Here is a 13,603-nt window from a genome sequence, read left to right as displayed (position 1 = left end):
TGATGAGCTATAAGATCCTCAAGGCAACTCACTGATCTTAATTTTTTAAATGTTTTATTTATTTCTAGAACAGAGAGAGAGAGACAGCGTGAGCAGGGGAAGGTCAGAGAGAGAGGGAGTCACAGACTCTGAAACAGGCTCCAGGCTCTGAGCTGGCAGTCAGCACAGAGCCCGACGCGGGGCTCGAACCCACGAACCGCGAGATCATGACCTAAGCGAAAGTCAGATGCTCAACCGACTAAGCCACCCAGGCGCCCCGACAACTCACTGATCTTAGAAACGTAATATATTTTCATATAAATATGAAAAACTAGATGGATGATGAAAAGGAGTAGACACTTAAATAGAACTCACCACCATTAAAGTTTCAGGATGAGAGGACGACTCACTGGAATTACAAAGTGGAAATAAGGCCCCAGATGAATCACTGCAAAGTAGTATATCTTGTCCTGAACTCAACTGCTCATTACATTTTAGGAAGTTGAACTCGGTCTTTCCAGTTTGGGCAACGCACAAATTGTAGGAATAAGGCAAAGTCCCTTCACTGTAGTTGGGAGGAACCACAGGTCCAGACTTGACACACAGACCAGGCTGAAAGCAGCCCCAGGCTGCGGGGCTGGAGGAGCGGCGCAGGCGCAGGGCAACCGCCAGAATCACCGCGAGGAGGAAGAGCACGGAGATCAAGGCCAAGGCCACCACCAGGTAAAACTGCAGCTCGGCCTGGGGGTCAGAGGCCTCCGGACGGTCGCCGATATCGGGCAGTACTTCCTGTAGGCTGTCAGCGAACACCAGGTGCAGCGTGGCGGTGGCAGACAGGGGCGGCTGTCCCCCGTCCCGCACGGCGACCAGCAGGCGCTGGCGCGCCGCGTCCCGGTCGCCCAAAGCACGCGCAGTGCGCACCTCGCCCGTGCGCAGCCCCAGGCTGAAGAGTCCGGGCTCGCTGGCCTGCAGCACGTGGTACGACAGCCAGGCATTGTGTCCCGAGTCGGCGTCCACCGCCACCACCTTGGTGACCAGGTAGCCGGGCTGCGCGGCGCGCGGCACCGTGTCGAAGAGCGCCGAGCCGTCGGGCCCCAGCGCCGGGTACAGCACCCTGGGCGCGTTGTCGTTGCGGTCGCCCACCAACACGCGCAGGCTCACGTTGGCGCTGAGCGCTGGCGAGCCCTGGTCGCGCGCCTGCACCGTCAGCTCGAAGGCGCGCAGCTGCTCGTGATCGAAGGCGCGCTGCGCGAACACCACGCCGCTCTGCGTGTTCACGGACACGTAGGACGCCAGCGCCCGTGGCTCCAGGTCGCTGGCCACGATGGAGTAGGAGACGTGGCCGTTGGGCCCCAGGTCGGGGTCGGAGGCGCTGACTTGGGCGATGGACGCTCCAGGAGGGTTGTTCTCCATCACGTGAACCACGTAGGAGGCCTGGTGGAAAATCGGAGCGTTGTCATTGACGTCACTGATGATCAACGTGACACTTGTGCTAGCTGAGAGGGGCGGTTTTCCCCTGTCAGTGGCTGTGATGGTGACATTGTACTCTGGGGTCTGTTCTCGGTCCAGAGTCCCATCTATTACCAATTTATATGAATTTTTAGAAGAGGAAATTATTTGAAAAGGAACTTCACCCTCTAATCGACAGTTAACCTCCCCATTCTCCCCGGAATCTTGATCATATATTTTAATCAAAGCAATTAACGTTCCGGGCGCTGCGTCTTCCAGAATCATTTCGGCTAAAGAATGGAATGTAACTTCTGGGCTGTTGTCATTTTCATCTTGAATATTAATTTCAACCGTACATTGTGCAGCCAGTCCTCCACCATCCCTTGCCTCTACCACTATAGAATATTCCTTGATTTCTTCGAAATCTAGCGTTCTTAGAGTTGTAATTTCCCCACTCTTTGAATTCATACTGAAGACGTGCCCGGTCCTGTAGAAAGAATAAGTGATTTCCGAGTTGATTCCTTCATCTTGGTCAGTAGCTGACACTTGCAGCACTGTGGTGCCTGGGGGCACGTTTTCTGAAAGGCTTATTCTGTATACATCCTGGTTGAATACAGGGGGGTTATCATTGGCATCAGTGACCTGGATCCGGAGCTCAGTGGTGCCGCTCAGTGGGGGATCTCCTCCATCCAAGGCAGTCAGAACTAAACGATAGTAACTCTGTTGTTCCCGGTCTAAACGTTTCTCCAACGCCAATTCTGGGTATTTACTACCATCTTGTTTCTCTTTAGTTATCAATGAGTAACTAGGGCTAAAAGAGAGTTTATAAATCTGCAGAGAGTTTAAGCCAATGTCTGCATCTTCCGCTGCTTCTAATATAAACCGTGTGCCTGGCATAGTAGACTCACTTATTTGCAGCTCAAAGGAAGTTTGCGTGAATTTTGGTGTGTGGTCATTAATATCTTCTACGTCCACACTCACGTGATAAAAGTTCAATGGATTTTCAGCAACAGCCTCAAATTCCAGAGCACAGGCTGGCTTCTTCCCACATATCTGCTCCCGGTCTAGCCTGCCGCTCACAAGTAACTCCCCGCTCTTGGCGCTCACAGTGAAGTAAGGTTTTTCCGAACTGATGCGCAGTTGTCGAGTCGGTAACTCATGGACGCTGAGTCCCAAATCCTTGGCGAGGTTCCCCACCACCGAGCCCTCGGGCATTTCTTCGGGAATCCTATAGCGGATCTGCTCTGAGAGCGCCGGGCAGAACAAAGACAGCAGGAAGGGAAGCAGCACTGGCCGCCTCTCAGCCCAGCCCCTTTCCCCAGCGCCGCTCCCCATCCCTTCGGCTCCCCTCAGGTTGCTCACCGGCCTGGAGACGCCGGATTACAAATAATCTCTGTGCTGCAGGTGTCCAGAGTTCCGAACAGGCTATATTGCCTGCGTGAGGGTCAGGGTTCCCTCTTTTCCAGAGGAGGAAGTGGTGTAAAGGTTCGAGCTAGCGAGTCTGATACAGGAAAGTGCGCTGCGGCTGCGCGAGAAGATCGCCAGTGCCCAAGCTCTGCACTTTGGCCAACAGCGGCGCCCACAGTCCGCACTGGGGAACTGCAGCCCTTGCTGCTTTATTTTAACCAGCGGCAATAATCACAATCCAGCGCCTAACTGAACAAGCCATGTTTTAATGTTAATATATTTAATATCTTGTTATAAATCCTTCTTTAAGATATATTTTCTCTTGTTTCCAAATTATTAGAAACGTGATGAGTTTTTATATAAACCTACATATACTGGTCCATACATTTCACCCTACTACAAACATATATTGAACTCTTGCCTGTACTAAGTAGTGCCCTTGTCAGTGCTGATATAACAATGTAACAATGAGTAAGACACAGCTCTTGACCTTAGAAATTTTATCATCTACTAACCTCACAAATTCATTTCTCTTTATTAGGCATTATATGTGAAACAATCTTAATCTTCCTTCATTGATTCCTAAATGTTTCCCCCAACATTTCTACATTATAAATGTTATTTAATATCATATGTATTAGAGAATACCAATACTGTTGAAAATTATTCTGTAAAGTTGTACAGTTTCATACCAGTCCTCCAACATCTCCTTCTGATAATATCAACACTCTCTTTAAAAATTTTTTACCCTTTTGACTACCTAAGGAAGCATTCATTTAAAAAAAAAAAACCCTGTCCCTATGAGGTAACCAACAGAAGATTTACTCTACCACCTTCATATCTCAGAATTACTTGGCTTATGTCATACCCAACATAGTAAATAAATTCATTCTTAAAAATTACTGGGGAAATTTTTATCTATTCTTCAATACAAAGTCACAAAGGGATATTTCAGTAGACCACATGACTTCCTGATCTAGGTAACTATGTAATACTGAAGTAATGTGTTTGGAATTGAGCTTATGGTAAGTTTATTTGCATAAATTTCCTGGATAAATATCATTTGTTCTAATTATTTTACTCCATTTGTTGAAATGTTTTAACAATCAGTGAATCTTTTGGACAAGAGTAAGAATTTTCTTGTCTTTCAGGGCAAGTTTCCAAACACTTAAAAACTGCAAAGTGTCAATAATATAGTTGTTCCCTCAAATGACTGCACGCAAACATTAAAGAAAATATGAAGTTAATTCCCACCCACAGGATGTGCAAAATAGGAGGGAAAACTACACAATGCTTCGGAAATGACCTTTTTATAACTAACAAGTGATTTCTTGTGTTTTCCACTCTTGTGTAATGACAAATCAAGGGCTAGCACTGTTTAACTGCTATAACAATGAATACAGAAGACATATAATCCAAGTGGAATCATTTCTAATTGAGTTGATGAGCTTGTTTAGAATCCCTTTACATGAAACCACTTTTCTTAAAACCAACATTCTCAAACTCACCATGAGAACACAGCATATTTCACATGGCCACCCAATCAAAACAGCTCATTGGAACTTACTGAAAATATGTTCTTCTATATGTTACGAAATGACATTTTATTTCACGTTTGATTTTGTTGGTTTTATTTTGGAGGAGGAGTGATGGACATTTTAGGCTTTAGAGTCTATGTCTTCTTTAGTATGAGCTCTTGGAGACCACTGACACGTAAGGGAACCAGTGTCACCTTCCACCAAAATCCACCCCTTCAAATGTATTTACATTTTAAAATATAATAAGTATTAAAGTTTTGAAGGATACTGATGCAAGCACAGGCTTATAAAAGAGGCTTAAAATGAAACCTTCGAAAGTCTAGAAAACGTCAAGATCTTCAAGATCCAAATCCTAAACAGATTTCTAAAATTCTGAAATGTATTTTACTTTTACTAACCTAATACAAGAATTTAAAAACAGTTATATATCCCAAATTTATATAACAAACTTACTATATGTGGTTGGGTAACTACTTCTTAAGTGAATGAGTGATAAGTGATAATTATAGTAACATACCAAAGAGTTTATTTTTAAAAATGTTTTAGGTAATATCTGCATGTAAAGTGGGGATCCAACTCACTACCCTGATATCAAGAGACACATGCTCTACGAATTGAGCCAGCCAGCTGCCCCATATATGGAAGATGCCAAAAAGTTGTGAACTGACATTTAAACAATCTTATCTGAGCCTTTGGAGAGCAAATGAAACAAACCATCATCATTAGAGCTCAATTTTATAGTATCACCATTAAAACAAACCAAAAATTTTGTGGTACACTTTTAAAAAAAATTTTGAACTGTCTCCACAATTATGTCCTAAAACATACATTTATAAAAAATGTAATTTCTCTGAGAATTAAACGTAACAAAGAACTGAACTCACCTGAATAGAAGCAGCTTTATCCTTACAGTCATGAAAATCTACGGCTGTTAATAAGGAATCATTTTTCTCACAGCTCTCCAGACTGATAAGTGTGTCCACATAGTTGGGCTGGGGGAAAATCTCATGATTCACCTGCGTGTCCTCGGTGACTGAGACTTCGTGGGAATACGTCTGCAGAAAAGCGCACACCCCGTCCACGCCCACAAAGTGGGAGGCCGGCACGCCCACCGGCCCACCTCCTGAGGCCTGAAGCAGGCGCCTAGAGTGCCAGTGCCTCAGCCTGAGCGCCAGCAGCACGATCACAAAAGCGAGGAAGACACAGGAGACTGTGGCCACCGCCACTACCAGGTACAGTGTGAGGTCAGAATCCTCTGGGCTGGCTGAGGTCCTGATGCTACCCAAGTCAGCCAGGACGTCTGGAATGCTGTCAGCCACCGCCACGGTGAGCGTGACGGTGGCCGAGAGAGGGGGCTGGCCGTGGTCTTGCACAGCCACCACTAGGCTCTGCTTGAGCGCATCTCTGTCCTGCAGGGCCCGCGCGGTGCGCACCTCGCCCGTGTGCAGCCCCACCGCGAAGAGCCCTGGCTCGCTGGCCTTGAGCAGGCGGTAGGACAGCCAGGCGTTCTGGCCAGAGTCTCTGTCCACTGCCACCACCTTGGTCACCAGGTAGCCGGGCTCTGCGGACCGGGGTGCCAGCTCCATGCCTGTGGAACCATCTGTGGGGAGCGCTGGGTACAGGATCTCTGGCACATTGTCGTTCTGGTCCAACACAAATATGCTCACAGACACGTTGCTGCTGAGTGGAGGGTCCCCACTGTCTCTGGCAGTCACCAGTAGCTGTAAGTCTCGGATGTGCTCATAGTCGAAGGAATGCAGTGCATATAGGACACCTGTGTCTGAGTTGATGGAGACATAGGAGGAGAGAGGTGACCCCATGATGGTGTCCTCAGTCACAGAGTAAGTGACCTGGGCATTGTTGCCACTGTCAGGGTCGTGGGCCATCACAGTGAAGATGGAGGCACCTCTAGGGTTGTTCTCTGGGATATAGGCTGAGTAGGAGGCATGAGGGAACGTAGGTGGATTATCGTTGGTATCTGCCACATACAAGGAGATATGAATTTCATTAGATAGAGAAGGGGTTCCTAGATCTGAGGCCGTCACTGTGATGTTGTACATAGAGATCTTTTCTCGGTCCAGATACTTCCATGTCACCAATCTATAATAGTTATCTATTGATTTTTCTAATTGAAAAGGTAAATTATGAGGTGTGTAACAGACAACCTGACCATTCTTCCCGGAGTCTTGGTCATGCACATTCAAAAAGGCAATTACTGTTCCAGGGAGAGTATTTTCCAAGACTGGGCTAAACAGAGATGTAACAGTCACTTCTGGCCTATTGTCATTTACATCTTCCACTGAAATGAGCACTTTGGTCCTCCCCAAAAGTGCCCCCACATCTTCAGCTTGTATTTCCATTTCATAAAATGCACATTCTTCATAATCTAGACTCTCTGCTGTTGATATTTCCCCAGTATTTTCATTAAGATGGAATAACAGAGATTGCTTTTCGCTAATTTTCCAGAATCTATAGGCCACTTCACCGTTGGCTCCCTCATCTGGGTCGCTAGCGCTCACAGTAAGCAGCAGGGTGCCCGGGACCACGTTCTCTGGGACTTTCACTCGGTAAATCGGTTGAGCAAAAACTGGAGCATTGTCATTTGTATCCAACACTGTCACGTGGATGTGCACGGTGCTGGAGCGACGCGGGTCACCGCCATCAGAGGCGATGAGGATCAGATGGTGAGCAGCCTCTTCCTCGCGGTCCAGGGCCTGTTCCAGCACCAGCTCTGGGTGTAGAGTTCCATCGTCTCCACTTTGCACTTCCAGAGAGAAGTAGTGACTGGGGCTGAGCTGGTAGTTCTGTAAGGAATTCATGCCCACATCTGGGTCAACAGCCTCTGGGAGCGGGTAATGTGTTCCAGGTGCAGCGATTTCATTAATTTTTACTTCCAGATTTTCGACCTGGAATTTTGGATTATTATCATTGATATCAGTGATTTCTATTTCTATCCCAAAAAGTTTTCCTCCGCCCTCAACCAGGATATTGATATTTACTAGACACCGTGTGCTCTGAGCACAGAGCTCCTCCCGGTCTATCCTGCCCGCGGTGATCAAGCTGCCAGTTCTCCAATCTAGGGCAAAGAGCTGTGTCCTACCTCTGGAGACGATGCGGACTCCGTGCTTCCCCAGCTCTTGTGACTCCAGACCCAAGTCCTTGGAGATGTTACCCACGAAGGATCCTTTGTCGCTCTCTTCTGGCACCAAATAGTGGATCTGTCCTCTCCCGTTTTCCCAGAGCGTGCCCAATAGAGTGCACAGCAGGACCAGCTTGCTGCGTCTCTGGTAATTCTTTGGAGCAGCCATTGTTCTTTCACAACTGAATCCACTCAGAATCTTCATTGGACATGTGTGTCTTGTTTACCTTTTTGCTGCAGCTATGGAGATCATCTGATATAAAGCTGGAGTGTCTCAGATTTAGGGACAGAGTTTCGCTGCAGCTTTGCTGATGGTTTGTGGGATCTGCGAGTCTTTGCAAGATGGGAGCCTTTAGTAACAGGATGGCATTTGGTTAAATTTCTCTCCAAATAGGTGAACAGCGGCGCTTAGAGTCCTAAGCAGTTACTGCACCCGCTTAGATAAGTAATGGTGTATGCCAGGTTATTGAGAGAAAAAAAAAATTATCTTGCCTTTTATAGTTTATTTTTACAGTATTTAACTTATCTCTGATGTCATATTTTAAAAGTAATTGCCAAGAAGCATGGATGAAGTAGGGTTAAAGTTATATAAAGTATTATTAAGTGATATCAAACGATTTATGGGTTAGTCTCACATTACTTAAACTTCTGGAATACATTTCCTCTTAAAATGTAAATCATTAAAATTTTATTTCATAATATGCCCTAAGACTTATTGTAAATCTATTATCAAATAGGTAGGTATTCCAGTTGTCACTGGAAATTAATTCATTTTTAGAATAAATTAGACGTGTTGGAGATGACTGACTGGGAAGGTGTTTTGTTTGATATAAACTAATTAATTATTATAGTAAGCTCTCAGTAGTGTTGTTGCTTTTTAAATACTCTTTTTAAATGCAATTTTAATTATACACTGATAATGTTTTCAAATTAACATTATGAAATTTTAACACGATAAATGCTTTTACTTTCAATTTCATCAGAGACTACACTGTTTAGTTATTTTACTTATTTAGTTAGTTATTTCATTATTTATTTTTAAGTAATCTCTACACCCAACATAAAGCTTGAACTCACAACCCTGAGATCAAGAATCGTATGCTGTACCAACTAACCCAGCCATGCAACCTGTTTTGCTACTTTATTTAAATTATGTATTTTTTCTATTTGAATAGAAAATACTTAAAAAATACAAATGAATACACAACAAAAAGCCAATCTCCATCCTTTTCTTCCACAAATATATTTTAAGGGAGACTCAATTAACTTCTTATGAAAAGTATATTCTAAAGTAAATTTTACCCTAATTAGTATTTTGATTAAAAGAACCACAGAAGAACACGTAACTATCACTAAGCAGCCAAAAAAGTCACTAAAAAAAACCTACATCTCTTTTCTTCAGCAGCTTGTAAAGTGGTTAGTAACTGAAGACTTTGCTAACAGAAATCTACAAATGTATTATCTAATATTTGTTTGCACATCAGGTTGGCAATTTTGTCCAAAATTTGAAAAACTGAAGACTCTATTTTTCTCCTAGAGATAGTAGAATGAGAAGACCTCTAGCTATATTAGCTTAGGGCTACAAAAAGTTCAAAATGATACAATGGTGTGTGTGTTTACTTACTGTGCTGCAAGTAAAAAACAAAAAATTTATCGTCTGGTGAGCATAATGATCTTACTGCTAAGTAAAATGCTTTTACACACACAGTTCGTTGCACACAATTGCAATGTGTCCATGTACATAAAAATCCATGTTAAGATACCTTATTGCAGCAGGAATAAGGGTTTGAAACAATGGGGAGTAAATATAAGAAACAAAACAACAGTTAAATCAGTTAAGAAAAATGTCTAATTTTAGCTTAATTTTGTTTGTTTTTTAGCTCTAACATTTATTCATTTTTGAGAGAGAGACAGAGCGAGTGGGGGAGAGGCAGAGAGGGAGACAATTTGAAACAGGCTCTGGGCTCTGTTAGCACAGAGCCTGACACGGGGCCTGAACCCACAAGCGGTTGAGATCATGACCTGAGCCGAAGCTGGACGCTTAACCGACTGAGCCACCCAAGCGGCCCTTAAATTTTGTTTTAAAGTTATATTTAAATGACTGTCCACTTTTACATTTACACTATGTCCAAGTTTTAAAAAATTAACATATTAGGTAATAAGCAGAAAACTTAAAGTCTCATTAGCTTTTAGAAGATAGACTATAACATTATTTCTTTCCCTTTGTAGATAAAACCACACTCGCACTACTCTGAAGATCTGAACCTGGTAAGACATCCCTAAAAGACACATAACTACTCCTGTTTCAACTTCCCTTGAAGAATAGTATGACAGTTTTTTTACTTATAAAGAAACGTTTAGAACTACAAATTGTATCTTTTCCTATGAATATAAAGAACTGGGTAGATTGTACGAAGCACCGAAGCACGTTAGTTTTAAAAGAAACTCACCACATGGGAGGTTGACTCACTGGAGTTGCAAAGTGGAAATAAGGCCCCGGATGAATCACCACAAAGTATGTCTTGTTCTGAACTCAACTGCTCATTGCACTTTAGAAAATTAAACTCTGTCTTTCCAGTATGCGCAACGCACAAATTGTAGGAATAAGGCAAAGTCCCTTCACTGTAGTTGGGAGGAACCACCGGTCCAGACTTGACACACAGACCAGGCTGAAAGCAGCCCCAGGCTGCGGGGCTGGAGGAGCGGCGCAGGCGCAGGGCAACCGCCAGAATCACCGCGAGGAGGAAGAGCACGGAGATCAAGGCCAAGGCCACCACCAGGTAAAACTGCAGCTCGGCCTGGGGGTCAGAGGCCTCCGGACGGTCGCCGAGATCGGGCAGTACTTCCTGTAGGCTGTCAGCGAACACCAGGTGCAGCGTGGCGGTGGCAGACAGGGGCGGCTGTCCCCCGTCCCGCACGGCGACCAGCAGGCGCTGGCGCGCCGCGTCCCGGTCGCCCAAAGCACGCGCAGTGCGCACCTCGCCCGTGCGCAGCCCCAGGCTGAAGAGTCCGGGCTCGCTGGCCTGCAGCACGTGGTACGACAGCCAGGCATTGTGTCCCGAGTCGGCGTCCACCGCCACCACCTTGGTGACCAGGTAGCCGGGCTGCGCGGCGCGCGGCACCGTGTCGAAGAGCGCCGAGCCGTCGGGCCCCAGCGCCGGGTACAGCACCCTGGGCGCGTTGTCGTTGCGGTCGCCCACCAACACGCGCAGGCTCACGTTGGCGCTGAGCGCTGGCGAGCCCTGGTCGCGCGCCTGCACCGTCAGCTCGAAGGCGCGCAGCTGCTCGTGATCGAAGGCGCGCTGCGCGAACACCACGCCGCTCTGCGTGTTCACGGACACGTAGGACGCCAGCGCCCGTGGCTCCAGGTCGCTGGCCACGATGGAGTAGGAGACGTGGCCGTTGGGCCCCAGGTCGGGGTCAGAGGCGCTGACTTGGGCGATGGACGCTCCAGGAGGGTTGTTCTCCATCACGCGGACCAGGTAGGAGGCCTGGTGGAAAATCGGAGCGTTGTCATTGACATCGCCAACGCGTAGGGTGAAGCTGCACCTGGATGAAAGGGGCGGCTTGCCCCTGTCGGTGGCCGTGATAGTAATATTGTACTCAGGGGTTTGCTCACGGTCTAGAACTCCATCTGTCACTAATTTATACGTGTTTATCGAAGAAGAGAGTATTTTAAATGGAACATCACCTTCTAATTTACAAGTAACTTCTCCGTTGTATCCAGAATCCTTGTCACGAATTTTAAGCAAAGCAACGTGTGTTCCCAGCTTGGTGTCCTCCATAATAAGATCTGGTAGAGACTGGATTACCACTTCTGGGAAATTGTCATTTATGTCCTGGACCTCTATCTCCACAGTACATTGGGCAATCATTCCTCCACCATCCCTTGCTTCCAAAACTATGGAATATTCTTTGACTTCCTCAAAATCTAATGTATTTAGAATAGTAATCTCTCCCGTATTAGAATTCAGGTCAAACTGGGTGATCTGGCCTGCTTCAGTGAAAGAGAAGGTGATTTGGGCATTGACCCCCTCATCCTGATCGGTGGCCATCACTCGAAGCACAGTGGTGCCAGGAAGCACGTTTTCCGGAAGGCCCACCCTGTATACTTCTTGGCTGAACACTGGAGGGTTATCATTGGCATCAGTCACTAGGACCTGTATCTGGGCAGTACTACTTAGGGGTGGATCCCCGCCATCCAATGCAGTCAAGGTCAACTGGTAGGATTTCTGCTCTTCCCGGTCTAAAGGCATCTTTAGTACCAGCTCAGGGTATTTACTACCATCTAACTTCTCTTTATTCAGGAGTGAGAAATGATCATTCGGATTGAGCTGGTAATTCCATAATGAATTGGCACCAATATCTGCATCATGGGCAGATCCTAAAATAAATCGTGCCCCAGGGTTTGTAGACTCACTTATTTGCAGCTCAAAGGAAGTTTGCGTGAATTTTGGTGTGTGGTCATTAATATCTTCTACGTCCACACTCACGTGATAAAAGTTCAATGGATTTTCAGCAACAGCCTCAAATTCCAGAGCACAGGCTGGCTTCTTCCCACATATCTGCTCCCGGTCTAGCCTGCCGCTCACAAGTAACTCCCCGCTCTTGGCGCTCACAGTGAAGTAAGGTTTTTCCGAACTGATGCGCAGTTGTCGAGTCGGTAACTCATGGACGCTGAGTCCCAAATCCTTGGCGAGGTTCCCCACCACCGAGCCCTCGGGCATTTCTTCGGGAATCCTATAGCGGATCTGCTCTGAGAGCGCCGGGCAGAACAAAGACAGCAGGAAGGGAAGCAGCACTGGCCGCCTCTCAGCCCAGCCCCTTTCCCCAGCGCCGCTCCCCATCCCTTCGGCTCCCCTCAGGTTGCTCACCGGCCTGGAGACGCCGGATTACAAATAATCTCTGTGCTGCAGGTGTCCAGAGTTCCGAACAGGCTATATTGCCTGCGTGAGGGTCAGGGTTCCCTCTTTTCCAGAGGAGGAAGTGGTGTAAAGGTTCGAGCTAGCGAGTCTGATACAGGAAAGTGCGCTGCGGCTGCGCGAGAAGATCGCCAGTGCCCAAGCTCTGCACTTTGGCCAACAGCGGCGCCCACAGTCCGCACTGGGAAACTGCAGCCCTTGCTGCTTTATTTTAACCAGCGGCAATAATCACAATCCAGCGCCTAACTGAACAAATTATTTTTATATGTTTATATGTCTAATGACGATTAATTTGTACTATTACCTGCATTATTATCCCAAATTTCCAGATTTTCAGGTAATCAAAATGTTGACATGCATCTTCAAATCCGCACCGTAACAGAAAGATGACTATAACACATACTTGGCCTAAAGGATCTCAGAGTACAGCAATTGTGAATACTAATATGAGTAAAATTCTATCCTTATACCTTGTTCTTGTTTTTCGTGATTTCATTACTTTTTGGGCACCTCCATGTAGATTCATTTCAATTTTTCAGAAAGCATCAGTAACGCTGAAATTGTCTTTGAAAGGGCACAACTTATACTTACCTCTAAACCCTTCTTTTGTTCAAAATAATTTCAGTAATTTCTTCATAGTAATATTATATGACGTACACTTCACTCACTTAAGAAAATGACAGCTGGAAAAACTTAGTCTATTCCTTCTCCTTCCCATAGCACAATTATTTTCCTGGTTATAAAATAGAACATCAACCTTCTAAGTTACCAGGTAATTATATTTTGCCTTGCAAAACAAAGTCATTAACCCCGGTCTACTAGAGTGAGCTACTGTTTCCCACTTCTGTGCTTAAATGTAACATCACATGATGACCTCAATTGATAAAACAGTCCCTAGGATATTCAATTGCAATAGCATACTGAGTTTAGTGGTGGTTTCTTTCCTTTGTTGGAAAATATTTTTAGGTATGTAATGAATTTGTTTTGGGATATTTTTCAAAATATCTGATAATCATATTTCTGCCTCACAAAGTATCAGTAATATTGTCTTCTCAAGTGACTGTAGATCTAAACACTACAAAATATATGACACATAGTTCCACATCATTGCACAGGCCAATTTATGCAAAATACCACCAAACATAATACTATGCTAGAAAAAAAGTCCT

The 13,603-nt window shown here is 45.5% G+C and overlaps 2 protein-coding genes across 11 annotated transcripts in view; both read right to left on the bottom strand.

The window, feature by feature from the left end:
* The window catches only part of LOC144235274 (protocadherin gamma-C4), a 176,380-nt gene that overhangs the window by 97,797 nt on the left and 64,980 nt on the right, over positions 1-13,603 (bottom strand). Inside the window, exon 1 of one of the 10 annotated variants that reach the window (XM_077768802.1) lies at positions 5,258-7,713. The exons of 8 other annotated variants lie outside the window; for them this stretch is intronic. In XM_077768802.1, coding sequence (XP_077624928.1) covers positions 5,258-7,681 — 2,424 coding nt within the window. In that variant the 5' untranslated portion in view covers positions 7,682-7,713. Of the gene's footprint in view, positions 1-354; positions 366-5,257; positions 7,714-13,603 lie in introns of those variants that run through there. One more of the 10 variants, XM_077768817.1, reaches the window with a different exon arrangement.
* LOC144235300 (protocadherin gamma-B4-like) lies at positions 7,689-12,359 on the bottom strand. Its single transcript, XM_077768860.1, has 2 exons — positions 9,963-12,359; positions 7,689-7,862 (listed from the first exon to the last, which is right to left on the bottom strand). The coding sequence occupies exons 1-2, from the start codon at positions 12,357-12,359 to the stop codon at positions 7,689-7,691; spliced, it is 2,571 nt and encodes an 856-aa protein (XP_077624986.1).

This window comes from Crocuta crocuta, unplaced genomic scaffold, assembly GCF_008692635.1.
Source record: "Crocuta crocuta isolate KB4526 unplaced genomic scaffold, BGI_CrCroc_1.0 scaffold64, whole genome shotgun sequence".
Lineage (NCBI taxonomy): Eukaryota > Metazoa > Chordata > Mammalia > Carnivora > Hyaenidae > Crocuta > Crocuta crocuta.
This window is presented reverse-complemented; position numbering and strand designations above follow the sequence as displayed.

Bases quoted from the DNA above. Each gene is read 5' to 3' on its own strand.
- LOC144235300 (XM_077768860.1), bottom strand. From the start codon at position 12,359: ATGGGGAGCGGCGCTGGGGAAAGGGGCTGGGCTGAGAGGCGGCCAGTG. The intron at 7,863-9,962 runs GTGAGTTTCTTT...CTGTTACTAAAG, and splicing joins GTGAGTCAACCTCCCATGTG to GCTCCCATCTTGCAAAGACT.